This window comes from Otolemur garnettii, unplaced genomic scaffold, assembly GCF_000181295.1.
Source record: "Otolemur garnettii isolate 467f Iridium unplaced genomic scaffold, OtoGar3 scaffold00029, whole genome shotgun sequence".
In the NCBI taxonomy this organism is placed as follows: Eukaryota; Metazoa; Chordata; class Mammalia; order Primates; family Galagidae; genus Otolemur; species Otolemur garnettii.
This window is the reverse complement of record NW_003852424.1, coordinates 9,355,216-9,368,405: the sequence shown is the minus strand read 5'-3', so window position 1 is coordinate 9,368,405 and position 13,190 is coordinate 9,355,216. Positions and strand designations below refer to the sequence as shown.

General features: G+C 44.8%; 1 protein-coding gene across 3 annotated transcripts in view; it reads left to right on the top strand.

Annotated features, from left to right (window-relative positions):
• Positions 1 to 13,190, top strand: part of SV2B (synaptic vesicle glycoprotein 2B) — a 66,212-nt gene that overhangs the window by 20,214 nt on the left and 32,808 nt on the right. For 2 of the 3 annotated variants that reach the window (XM_023512597.1, XM_003788650.2), the window contains exons 2-4: positions 5,911 to 6,091; positions 6,485 to 6,636; positions 11,676 to 11,809. In XM_023512597.1, coding sequence (XP_023368365.1) covers positions 5,911 to 6,091; positions 6,485 to 6,636; positions 11,676 to 11,809 — 467 coding nt within the window. The remainder of the gene's footprint in view (positions 1 to 5,910; positions 6,092 to 6,484; positions 6,637 to 11,675; positions 11,810 to 13,190) is intronic. The other variant, XM_023512598.1, reaches the window with a different exon arrangement.

The window sequence follows — 13,190 nt, the reverse complement described above, 5'->3', positions numbered from 1 at the left end:
TGCAGGGTCAAACGGCAGGTCTATTTTTAGTTCTCTAAGTGTTCTCCAGATGTCTTTCCAAAAGGAACGTACTAGTTTACATTCCCACCAGCAGTGCTAGATACTTTCCATCTGCTCTGCTGTAGAATCCAGACAGTGCTGCAGGATGAGTGGTATTTACTGGTTTCCTATGAATAATGAGTACATGGGAAGCTTGCTCTTCTTCCATTCTTATGATACAACTTAGGTGTATACGGCACACCTGCTGGGTGAAGGGCGCAACTACAGCTTGGACTTAGCTAACAAATGCATATAACCTAATTGTATGTACCTTCATATTAATCTGAAACAAAAAAAGTGACCAGTATTGTTTGAATTTACAAAGAAGTCACGCTGGTCAGAGAAGCTGAATGGGTTGCCCAGGGTCGGGCTCCTTATAATCGCAGAGCCAGGGCCACCACCCTGATGTCCCCCTTTCATGGTTCTTTGCAGTTCAGGCTCCTTCCTCGGCCAAGGAGGGATGTTCCATTTCCTTCGTTGTGTTATCGCCAATTAAAAATCTTTTCCACTGGGGCTCACACCTGCAATCCTAGCACTCTGGGAGGCTGAGGTAGGTGGATTGCTTGAGCTTAGGAGTTCCAGACCAGCCTGACCAAGAGCTCTTTTAAAAAAAAAAAGATAGCTGGATGTTGTGGCAGGCGCCTATAGTCCCACAACCTGGGAGGCAAGAGAAATGCTCAAGCCCAAGAGTTGGAGGTTGCTGTGGGCTACGATGCCATGGCATTCTACTCAGTGTGAAAAAGTCAGACTCTGTCTTAAAAAGAAAAAGTCTTTTCCATCCCACCACATCTCCCATCCCTTCACTCTCATCCCCCTCACCTAGCAGGAGCAATCACAGGTTTAAACTTCCTTAAAAATCTCAGTGTATTAAGGGGACATTTCCCTAACATGCCACCGAGCTTCTTGAGTGGAATTGAAGGGTGATAAGAGTTTCTATTTTTCTAACTAGTTTGTTATCTGCTTCATATTAAAGTAATTTTTGATAGCTCCACTGTGCTCTAATTTTCCAAATTTATTGTCTTAATTTCTTCTGCTAATGACAGATTTTAAATGAGTTTAATAGCACAGTCATTTCGGAGGCGTCATTAATTTTCCTATTTCTCTTCCCTGGTGGATAGGCTCATTTTTCCTCCATTCTTCCTTTTCATAGCTTCCAAACACAGTGGAAGTATTCCACTAGTACCTCCTCTAGTACCTCCTTGCTGTGGACAGTGAAAACGCCAGGCTCAGAGCCAGGAGCCAGAAATGCAATCACAGCAGATCTCGGGCCAGTGTGGAGGAACTGGTGGAGGCACTGACCTTTTCTGGGGGCAGACGTTGGAATGGTTATAACTTTGAATCTCAGAAAAGGAGCCCCCATGAAGCTGTAACTCAGATCTCTGGGGTGGGCCCTGGGGGCTGCAGCAGGTGCAGGAGGGGAGGTGGGATGCAATGTGGCCTCTCTTGATTGAATTCAGCCACTGCCACATGAAGGTCCCACTGTGCTCAGGTCCTGCTCCAGCCGTGAAGCCTCTCTCGAGTGCTCCCTTTTGGCAGAAACTAGCAGGGAGCAGCTGGCAAGAAAGACGTGGGATTTGTCGGCCAGGTAGGGTCTAGAAGGGTGGCTTTGGAGCAGAGAGATAAGAGCTTAACAACCGGCACAGGATTCATTACTAAGGTTGCACACTGGTGGTCTAGAAGCCACTTTTGGCCCATATACATGTCTTGTGTGTCCTTCAGCAGTTCAATCAAACATTTGTGCCTGGATTTTTATTCTGAATATCTTCTTCCTGGGAAATTCACAGAATTTCATCTTTTATGATTTACATTTAAAAAAAAATAAATGAATGAGAAGGCAGCTTGGGGATTGTCTCAGTTCAGCCATCAGTTTACAAATGAGGTGGTTAAGACCCTCAGAAGGTCTTAACCAGAAGGTGAGAGGTTTATCTCCTAAATCACACATCTAGTGAATAAGGGCTTGGCTTCCAAGGCCAGGCACCCTGGTGTGGTCAGAGGAGGACAGCTGTGCTCTACCTGACCTCTTACTGCTCCCGCTGTGGCTCCTAGGCTAGTAGCAGCAGCCTCACCTGTAAGCTTGTTAGAGCTACAGGCTCTCAGGGCCCAGCCCAGATCTGCTGAATCAGAAAATTATTTTAGCAAGATCCCCATGTGATTCAGGTAGACAGTTAATTTTGAGACTTGCTGAAGATAGCTTTATTAAAGTAAAAGAAAACAAACTTTTATTGGATGTTAGTGTTTGACTCCAGGGGATGGGATATAGGTTGGTTCTTGGCAAATCTCTGGAGCACTCCTCTAACTCCCATCCCCCGTCTCTTTTCCCAATTCATAGGTCCACACACATGCATGCAAATACCCAGGTGTGCAGGCACAGCCACCCACGTACACACGTTCATGCTCTCTCTGTCATGCACACATACATACAGAGCTGTTTATGATCTGGCCTCTGTTCTATGCTCCACCCTGAACCCCTCTGCAGGCTTCCCACATGAACTCTGCTCTACTCACACCAGACTGCCTGCAGGGAGTTGCCAACCATATCAGACTTTCTTTTTTGCCTCCTGTTTTTTGCACTTGCTGTCTTTAATGCACTTTCCCAATCACCAAATGGAAATTGGACTGAGCTCTGTTTGTCTTGCAAGGACAGCTCAATGTCTTCCTCTGGGAAGCCTTCTCAGACCCAGTGAAGAGTATCTAAGCTTTGTTTCTTCTCTGTGTTTTAATAATACCTAACCCATGCCTTCCTTAGAGCACTTTTTCCACACTCAGAGATAATCATGCATTTTACTGTTTATCTCCTGAAAAGGAAGGAACCACTCCTCACTTAGCAAATGGTCCTGGGATGAGCAAATGAAGAAAGAATGAACTAATGTACAGCTGAGAAATCTGAGGGGTAAAGTGTGGTAATTACAGCATTGTGTTGGTTTTTTGAGAAGATAAACAAAATTGACAAACTTTTAGCTGGATTAAGAAAGAAAAAGAGAGAAGGCTCAAGTAAAATCAAAAATGAAGGGGAGACATTACCCCTGATAGCACAGAAATACAAAGGCTCATGAGCCTACTATGAACTGTTATACCCAATCAATTGGGTAACTAGAAGAGTGGATAAATTTCTAGAAACATATAATTTATAAAGACTGTATTAAGAAGAAATAGAAAATCTAAACAGACCAATAATGAGTAAAGAGATTGAATCAGTAATCAAAAACCTGTGAATGAAGAAAATCCCAGGACTAATGACTTTACTGGTGAATTCAGCCAAACTTTTTTTTTTGTAGTTTTTGGCCAGAGCTGGGTTTGAACCCACCACCTCTAGTATATGGGGCCAGCGCCCTACTCCTTTGAGCCACAGGCGCCATCCTCAGTCAAACATTTAAAGAAGAATTAACATCCAATCTTTCTTAGACTCTGCCTAAAATTTGAAAAGGAGAGAATATTTTCAAGCTTGTTTTTACAAGGCCAGCATGACTCTGATAACAGAGCCAGACAAGGACACTCCGAGGAAAGAAAACTATAGGCCAATATCCCTGATAAAAATAAAAAAAAATTGTCAGGAAAATATTAGCAAATGAAATTTAATGGCACCTTAAAAGCATTATAATTGTGATTACATGGGACTTATCCCCAGGATGCAAGGATGTTTCAACATATGCAAATCAGTATATGACATACTGCATAGCAGAATGAAGGCTGAAAATCATATGATCATCTCAATCGATACAGAAAAAGAATTTGACAAAATTCAACATCCTTTCCTGATAAAAACTCTTAATGAACTAGGTATAGAAGGAGTGTACCCCAACATAATATAATAATCCCACCCCTGACATCATGCTCAATGGTCAAAAGGTGAAAGCTAAGATCAGGGATTGGACAGGGATACTCACTCTCACCACTCTGTCCAGCCTAGTACTGAATGTCCTAGCCAGAGCAATCATAAAAAAAAAAAAAGAAAGAAAGAAAAAGGATTCAAGTCAGAAAAGAAGACATAAAATTGTCTCTGTTTGCAGATGACATCTTATATCTAGAAGACCCACCAAAAAACTGTTAGAGGTAATAAATGAGGTCAGTAAAGTTGCAGGATTAAATACCAACATTAAAAAATCAGTAGCATTTCTATATGCTGACAATAAACTCCCTGAAACAGAAATCGAGAAAACAATCCCATGTACAATAACTTAAAAATACTTAGGAATTTCACAAGGAAGGAATTTCACTTCACAAGGAAGTGAAAGATCTATCCACTGACAATCATGAGACATTGATGAATAACCTGAAGAAGATACACATGAGTGGGAAGATATTCCATGTTTATGGATAGGAAGAATGAATATTGTTAAAATGTTCATACTACCCAAATTGTTCTACAGATTCAATGCAACTCCTTCAAATTAGAATGGTATTTTTTGTAGAAATGGAAAAAAGATCCAAAAATTCATATGGAACCACAAAAGATTTGAATAGCCAAAGCAATCTCGAGTGAAAAGCACAAAGCTGACGGCATTGCAATACCTGATTTCAAATATACTACAAAGCTGTAGTAATTTTTAAAAGCACAATACTGTCATGAAAACAGACATGTAGACCAATGCAACAAAATAGAAATAAAGTCTCACATTTGTGGCTGATTTTCAACAAAAGTGCCAAGAGAATACAATGTGGGGTGGGGGAATGTCTCCAATAAACGGTGCTGGGAAAACTGGATAGCAACGTGCAGAAGAATGAGAGTAGACCCTTACCTCACACCAGTAACAAATTGTGCTACATCCTCCTCAGAAGTTAGCATATTGGAAAAACGTGGCTGAATAGTGTACCAGGGTGTACAAATGCCACAGCTTGTTAATCATTCCTGGGTTGGTGGGCATTTGGGCTGTTTCCAGGTTTCAGTGATCGTAAATTGAGCTGTGATAAACAGTCTAGTGTAAATGTCCTTATGATAAAAGGATTTTTTTTTCTGCTGGGTAGATGCCTAGTAATGGGATGGCAGGATCGAAAGGGAGGTCTAATTTGAGTTCTTTGAGGATTCTTCATACTTCCTTCCAAAAGGTTGTAAAGCATCACAAGAATGGAGAAGCAAGAATCCAATGTACTCAATTCTAATATGAAGGCAGTAGATGCGTTAATGCAAGGTGGGGGATAGGGGAATGAGGGAGTGGGGAGAGGGGAGGACAGAGCAGATGGGGGTCACAGAGTATCACACACCTCTCGGGGCGGAACACAATTATAAGAGGGACTTTATCTAAAAAATACAATCAGTGTAACCTAATTATTTGTCCCCTCAGTGAATCCCAAATAATAATAATGATGATGATAATAACAATAAAAAGAAGTTAGAATATTCATTATGGCTGGAAAAAAGTCCTTCTTGGCTGGCAATCAGACAGCCTTCCTTGTTGCAATCGCTGTTTTTCATTTGCACCACGTTCTTGCTGCCCAACCTTTCCCGTACCTGCTTTGCCACACTTTACCCTGGAAATTCTGTCCTTAAACATAATCCCTCAAGTGAGGGCTTTTGCAGCGCCAACACTTTTCTTGCTTAAAGGTAAAATTACAGCATTTCCCTTGTGTGCAGATTCTGCATCTAAAGGAGCAATGTTAAGAAGGTGCATCTACCCCAGTTTCGTTGCATCTCTGTTGGTCCGTGTACGTATGTGTAAATCTGATGAGGCTATTAAAAAAATAACATTGGTAAGAAGTCACATACCTATAGCACTTCTAATTTGCTAGGAGCGTCTGACCTCATTCCACCTTTCATGTCTGTAACATGGAATGTCTAGGATATGTGAAAATGAGTGTTGGACTTTGTAAACATGGGATGGTTTTTAACCTTTTGTCTCCTCTCTCCATTCTCTCTCCACTGTTCCCTCTTCTCAGGGCTGATAGTCTACTTGGGAATGATGGCAGGAGCCTTCATCTTGGGTGGCCTGGCGGATAAACTGGGGAGGAAGAGAGTTCTCAGCATGTCGCTGGCCATCAATGCCTCCTTTGCCTCCCTGTCCTCCTTTGTTCAGGGATACGGGGCCTTCCTCTTCTGCCGGCTCATCTCTGGCATAGGGTATGTACTCAGACAGCTGGCTGCGGACCTTCCTGGACCAGTGGCTCATCCATTCTGGGGCTGTAGCTCTGCGTGGTACCTCGAGAAACCCTTGGACTGAGTTCTTTTTAAATTTTGTTTTTTGACTTTCAAGATACTGTATTAAAGTTGAAGCTTAAAAAAATAAAGTTGAAACATAGAAAGGGTTAGAGTTAGGGTTAGGCTCTAAATGAGTGTATAAAGTCAAAATAATCTGAGACTGCTTCCCACATGTGGAGAGGCACCGCCTGGCTAGTCTCTCACATTCGCTGGGTTGTTTCACCACAGAGCAGAAGGGTGGGGTATGAGGCAACCTGGTCTCCGCTGTAGCTTTCTGTGTGTGCGTGTGTATAACTTGATTCTTTCTCTCTGCAGTATTGGGGGTGCCCTGCCGATTGTTTTTGCCTATTTCTCTGAATTCTTGTCTCGGGAGAAGCGAGGAGAGCACCTCAGCTGGCTGGGCATCTTCTGGATGACGGGAGGCATCTACGCGTCCGCCATGGCCTGGAGCATCATCCCACACTACGGTGGGTAACGTTTCCATAGCGCCCAGCAACTCCTTGGGTCCTCGGGCTTCTCCTGCGGACTCACACACGGTTCCTGCACGTGACCTTGATCTCTCTAAAGGACTTCTAACATTGCACACACGCTGTTAGCTTCCATACATGTCTTTTTGGGAAAATATAATTTGTCCCTTTTCTCTCCCCCCTTCCTCTCTTTCTCTCTCTCTCTCCCTTTCTTCTTTCCTTCCTTTTATTTGAAAGAATCTCAAGAATCTCAAAGAAGGTCTCCTCCTGCCCCTTCTCTCCCAGCAAATTAGATCTCGCCAACTGCATTTTATACTTGCTGATTTGCCCCTGGTGTGGGGTGGCATGGGGTGGAGGCCCCACGCCCCCTCGGGGGCAGTATGCTTGTAGACTTTCTACTCCCACACCTGTTGGCATTCTTGTTTGGCTGCAGAAATGCAGCAGTCCTTATAGACAATGCCATGATTTCAGCAGGATAATTGTAAATAATTGTAAAACTGTATTCTCTTGGACAAGACCTGGTAACATTAACTCTTAATATTGGTCTTGTCAAGAGTGAAGTAGGGGCTGGGTGTGGTGGCTCATGCCTGTAATCCTAGCACTCTGGGAGGCCGAGGTTGGTGGATAGCTTGGCCTCACGAGTTCAAGACTAGCCTCAGCAAAACTGAGATCCCATCTCCACTAAAAATAGACAAACTGAGGCAAGAGGATCACTTAAGCCCAAGAGTTGGAGGTTGCTGTGAGCTAGGATGCCACAGCACTCTGCCAGGGTGACAGCTTAAGACTCTTGTCTCTCTCTCTCTCTCTCACACACACACACAAAGAGTAAATTGGGGAGAAGGCATTAATTTGGAATTTGACTATGTGTTTTGAGTAGACTGTGTAATACCGTAATTATCTTTCAAGATCATTTTTGACAAATCACCAATTCTGAGTCATTCTACCATGATTCAGAATCCTGTAGCCCCCTGGGTGATAGGAGGCAACCACCCCTGAAGTTAGCCAACACTTCCCCACTTGGTCACCTTCTTATTTTAAATCTAACCCCCTCTGCTCTGTGTTCTGAACTAATGGAGGCTCCACGTATAATCTTTTTTTTTTTTTTTTGTGAGATATGGTCTCACTCTGTTGCTCAGCCTGGTATGCAGTGGTGTCATCATAGCTCACAGCAATCTCAAACTCCTGGATTCAAGAGCGCCTCCTGCCTCAACCTCCCAAGTAGCTGGGACTACATGCATACACCACCACACTTGGCTAATTTTTTAATTTTTTTGTAGAGATGAGGCCTTGCTATGCTGCCCAGACTGGTCTTGAACTCCTTAGCTCAAGTGATCCTCCTGCCTTGGCCTTCCAAAGTGCTGGGGTATGAGTCACTGCACCTGGCTGCCACATATATCTTTTTAGGAAGATGCTTTGGTGTACAGACAATACCTACTGTGTCAGTTAAGGTGATACTGGGTGCATTACCCTAATAAACTGATGACCCTGAAATCTTGGTGTTTTTTTTTTTGAGACAGAGTCTCAAGCTGTCACCTTGGGTAGAGTGCCATGGTGTCATAGCTCATAGCAACCTCCAACTCAGTCTCAAGTGATCCTCTTGCCTCAGTTTCTTTTTTTCTATTTTTAGTAGAAACAGGGTCTCACTTTTGCTCAGGCTGGTCTCAAACCCATGAGCTCAAGCAATCCACCCACCTTGGCCTCCCAGAGGATTACAGGCATGAGCCACCATGCCTGGCCTGAAATCTCAGTGGTTTTACACAATAGAAGTTTCTCACTCACTTTCTTTTCCCTGTTGCTGACGTGAGGGAAAGTGGTCAGTCCCACCTGAACCACAAGTCTGCAACATAGTGGGTGAAAAGGGACAGAGGAGTGTTGTGAGGGAAGCTGGCAACCCACAGGAGTCCCAGTGCTTAACACACACAAACACTGCTCTGTAGGGGTCTGGTTCCTAAGAGAGCAAGATAAGGATTCAGGTTGGGAGCATGTTGACCAGGATGAATGAGATGCCATGGCAGAGAGGCCACGTGGCTATCAGCTGGCCGCTGTGGGCGGACAGTGGAGCTTATGATGAAGTATTTTACCCTATTGGTATGCCTGTATGAAATCTGAGACTTTTACACTCTTTTAAAATAGAAATCTAGATGATCAGGCTTAACCGAAACAGGTGTTAGCTTTGAGAAAACCCATCCTAGAAATATGGTGGACAAGACCCAGAGTGTAACAAGAGCCCTGACTTGTTTTAAGCCTCATTTTACCAGGACCAGGTGTTTGGTCCACAGTGAACCAGACATTGATAACATTTCTCAATGTGCCTGACACGCTCATCCTCTCACAAACGCAAGTACACCCACAGAAGAGAGGTGGAGGTCTGTGTGCACCGCTGTGTGACTCATTTAATTGCTTTTGTTAAGAACGAAGGGATGGGAGGTCTTGGTACCAGAAATTTGGATGACTGACTCATCAAGAGAGAAAATTACAAAGCTCAGAATGTTTTCCTGGGAACTCACAGGCACAGCCCAGAAAAAATGGATGTTATGGAAGATTAATTCTCATTGTAGTCAGCACCACCAGCTGTTTGTGAAATCCTGACAGAGAAAAGTAGGGCAGGCTAAAAGATCAGCAAACGGAACAACCCATGCCTCTAAATTAATATTGTTCCAAATATTTGGGAGCAGCTTACCATTTAATTTTATTTAATTTAGGGCCCCAAGGATATGCCTAATGAATGTGATAAATGCAGATTATTGAAGTTGCCAGTACACACCGCAGAGGCATGAAGGAATGATGAATTTGGGAACATTTATATGTGTCATCATGAAGACAAATGTCTTTTTGAGGCAGAATCCTTTATCAACATACCTGCTTCTGCACCCTCCCTTCCCTGGTTAACCATCTGAGTTTGATTGCTGTGTAGTTTTGAGCAACTTCACTTCTGAGGATGCCAGAATACTTTTTGAACATGAACTGCAAATGTGTAAATATTACTACGGTTTTATCTTCCTCTTTCTAGTGTTATGCCCAGGAGAAAGGAAAGGCCCTTTAATTAAAATTAAAATGAGCAAACAAACCCCACTGAGATCAGAGGAGACCTTGCTGTGCAAAGGGAGATTTGATTCTGAGTGTTGGACCAAGTGTGTGTTCCGTTGGCAGGGCCGACTGTGCCCACCTGGGATCCCACTGCCTAGTTTTTTTAATTGTGCAAATAGAGTAGCAGATATCTGCAGCAACAGCAGATATGGGTCAGGAGTCCATCGCGAGCAGAACAAGTGGAGCCCACAGGAGAGTCATAAGAATTCAAGGCAGAAGCGGCTCACCGCTGGAGGTGGCCATGTGCTCATTTATTTTTTAAGCAAATGGAATAGAAATTTTATATCCAAATAATTATTACCCTCTAAAATTTATAAGTTGATATATATATTTCTATGCTTTGGTCTTTTAAGAAACACCATTTGAATTGCCTTCAGGAATACTTTGGTGGGCATGGGAAAACCAACCTATTATAAGAGCAGCTTTATTAAAAAAAAAAAAACAATTCTTTTGCTGAGCTTTGCTGTTATTTCTCCATTTTATTCAACATCACTGGCACTAAGTGTTATGTAGCTATTTCTAAAAAAAAAAAAAATCAATTCTACCCTGAAAGCAGGTGAGTTATTATGGGTTGCCAGGAGCTTTCACACATAGCAAATCCGTGGGGGTGCCATTATGTGCACCCTACCGCTGTGCAAACCCACCGACACAACATGATGGGACAAACCAGGGTTTGGAACTCTGCTCTGTGCAACTGCAAAAGCCCAGGCTCCCTCCACGGTGTTACTTAAAAGAGGAAAGTTTTCTACCCATGGAGATATTCAAAATAACGCTTGAATAATTTCCGAAAGTGAGTTTTAGCAATGCTTTGAATAATGATGGCTGAATAGAAGCTAGTTTACCTCTGCATGCGAGTGATGCTGGGCTGCATCTGAATGTAGAAGTTCAGTTTCTTATTAAAAAAAATTTACGTAGTCACATTACGGCTTAAGGTGTTTCTCAACGTGTGGTCCTGAGCCCTTTGCACTGGAGTCAGCTGGAACTGGTACTGCCCTCCAGCCTGGGAAAGGGAGATCCCTGTAAAAGCCCTGCTCTGGGCTGCCTTCCTCTGCCTGGGCCCTTTCCCATGGGGCAAGGGGTCCTGAGGCCATGACTCTCTGTCCACCTCTATCCAGGTCAGGCTCTGGGTACTCAGGACCCAGGAATTCCCATAAACTCAAGGGCTGCAATGGGAGCACCCATTCTCACCATGGCAGTGGGTGCTATAACCACACATGAGGCCCCTTTACCCTGCAGGAGGGGTTGGGGGAGAGAGAAGAAGGGAGTCCAGCACAGGTGGGTGTATTTCTGGGTCTAGGCTTCCAGCTTGTTATATGTCAAGGGAGGTAGATACAACATTTATTTATTTATTTATTTATTTTTTGAGACAAAATCTTTTTTTGTCCCCTTGAGTAGAATGCCATGGCATCATCATATTTCCAGCAACTTCAAACTCCGGGCTCAAGAGATCCTCTTGCCTCAGCCTCCTGAGTAGCTGAGTCTACAGGAATCTGCCAGGATGCCTGGCTAGTTTTCTTTCTATTTTTAGTAGAGATGGGGTCTTGCTGTTGCTCAGGTTGGAATTCCTGAGTGCAAGCTATACACCGACCTGAGCCTCCCAGAGTACTTCAATTATAGGCATGAGCCACTGTGCCTGGCTAGAATATCTTTCGTTTAGCAATTTCTTAACTTAAAATGTAATGGCTATATAGGAATATGGAATGTTGCTTCTGCGTGCATTCTTCTTCCAGGCTCTGTAAATGTCTGGCCCGGGCTGGACCTAGGGATTTGTCAGCATGCAGATTCCCAGCTCCTGTTCCAGACTTATGCTTTGGAGGTGCAGCTGGGGGAATCTGCATTTCAAGCAGCTCCCCGGGCAATGCTCTTGTGCCCCCAAGTTTGCGAGCCTCGGAGTTACTCTTCTGTAGAGGGAAGGATCATGTTCCAGAAATCCTATCACTGCTTCTTCACAGGCTGGGGCTTCAGCATGGGGACCCATTATCATTACCACAGCTGGAGAGTGTTTGTCATTGTCTGCGCTCTGCCCTGCACTGTGTCCCTGGTGGCCCTGAAGTTCATGCCAGAGAGCCCAAGATTTCTGCTTGAGGTGAGTCAGTACCTCCCTGCCAGCTTGAGCACGACCAAACAGTCACAGGAGCCCCAGCCCTAAGTCCCACATCCTCTCCTGCCTGCAGAATGCAGGTTCCCCCGGGGGGGCGGACCTGCTTCCTCATTAAACCTGACTCTCTTCCTGCTGGTGATGGTCTTGGGTCGAGGATTCCTGGATGGTCAGCGGAGGCCCAGGCGAGACAGAGCAGGGGCCTCCTGGAGGCAGTGCGGTGGTGGCCGGTGGCCCCGTGGTTCTCATCCTCCCTGGAGGTCTGGATTAGGGGGCTCTTTAGGGATGCATGCTATTTCCTATGGCCCTGCAGTGCCTATGGGACAGCTTGTTGTTGCGCCCAGGCCCTTCAGGACTGTTCGCCATGCAGGGCCTCGAGCCACCAGAAGACTGCACCTGGTGTCCTGAGCAATGGGTCCCACAAGCCTGCCACCTATAGGGGTGTCTTGTGCTGGCAGAGGTCAGACAGGGCAGGGGCTGGCACATGGGCAGCAGGACCTGGGTGCTCTTGCAGCCCAGTCTGCAGAGCCCATGTGTCTGCCTCCTTTCTGAGCTTTCTGCACAGAGGTCCTCCATGCTGAACTCCTCTGCACCCCACTGATCAGGAGGTGGAGGGGACAAGAGCTTTGCGCTCTGTTGTGTATGAGTGTCCTAGAGCTGCTGTGACAAAGTGCTACCAACTGAGAGACTCAAAGTAACAGTTTTTTTCCTCACAATTTCTGAGGTTAGAAGTCCCAACTCAGAGTAGCAGCAGGGCCACATTCCTTCTGAGGACTGCAGGGGAGAATCCTGCCTTTGGCCTCCTCCCGATTCTGGCCGCTTGCTGGCAATTTTTGCCATTCCTTGGCTTGTAGCCGCATCACTCTGACAGCAGCCTTCATCCTCCGCAGCCTCCTGTGTCCCCGTCTTTGCCCAGCTGTGTTCTTATGAAGACACGGTCCTCTTGAATGAGGGGATGTAACTAGTTATACCCTGAGCAACCCTATTTCCAAATTAAGTAAAAAACATACCTCTTTTGGTGGGGACACAATTCAGCCCATGACAGATGACAGGTTGCTTTTTGCTTCATCTCATCAGCACGGGACATGGCTCTCACCCCTGTCCCGTCAACCTCACAACTGCAGGTGGTTACTCCTGTGTGCAATAATGATAATATCTGATATTTACGACTTGAAAACACAACCTTATCATCCTTCCAAGAACAGCGGGGGGCAGGAACTTGTCCTAGTCTTTCACAAGCCTCAGAGAGCAGTGAGTCCATGTCTGGGCACCTCACCCCCCAGGTTACAGGATTCCCTGTCAGTTTGTATGATTTCCACCCTCATGAGCAGAGGTGTATTCAGAGGTGACTTTTTCTTTTCTTTTTTTT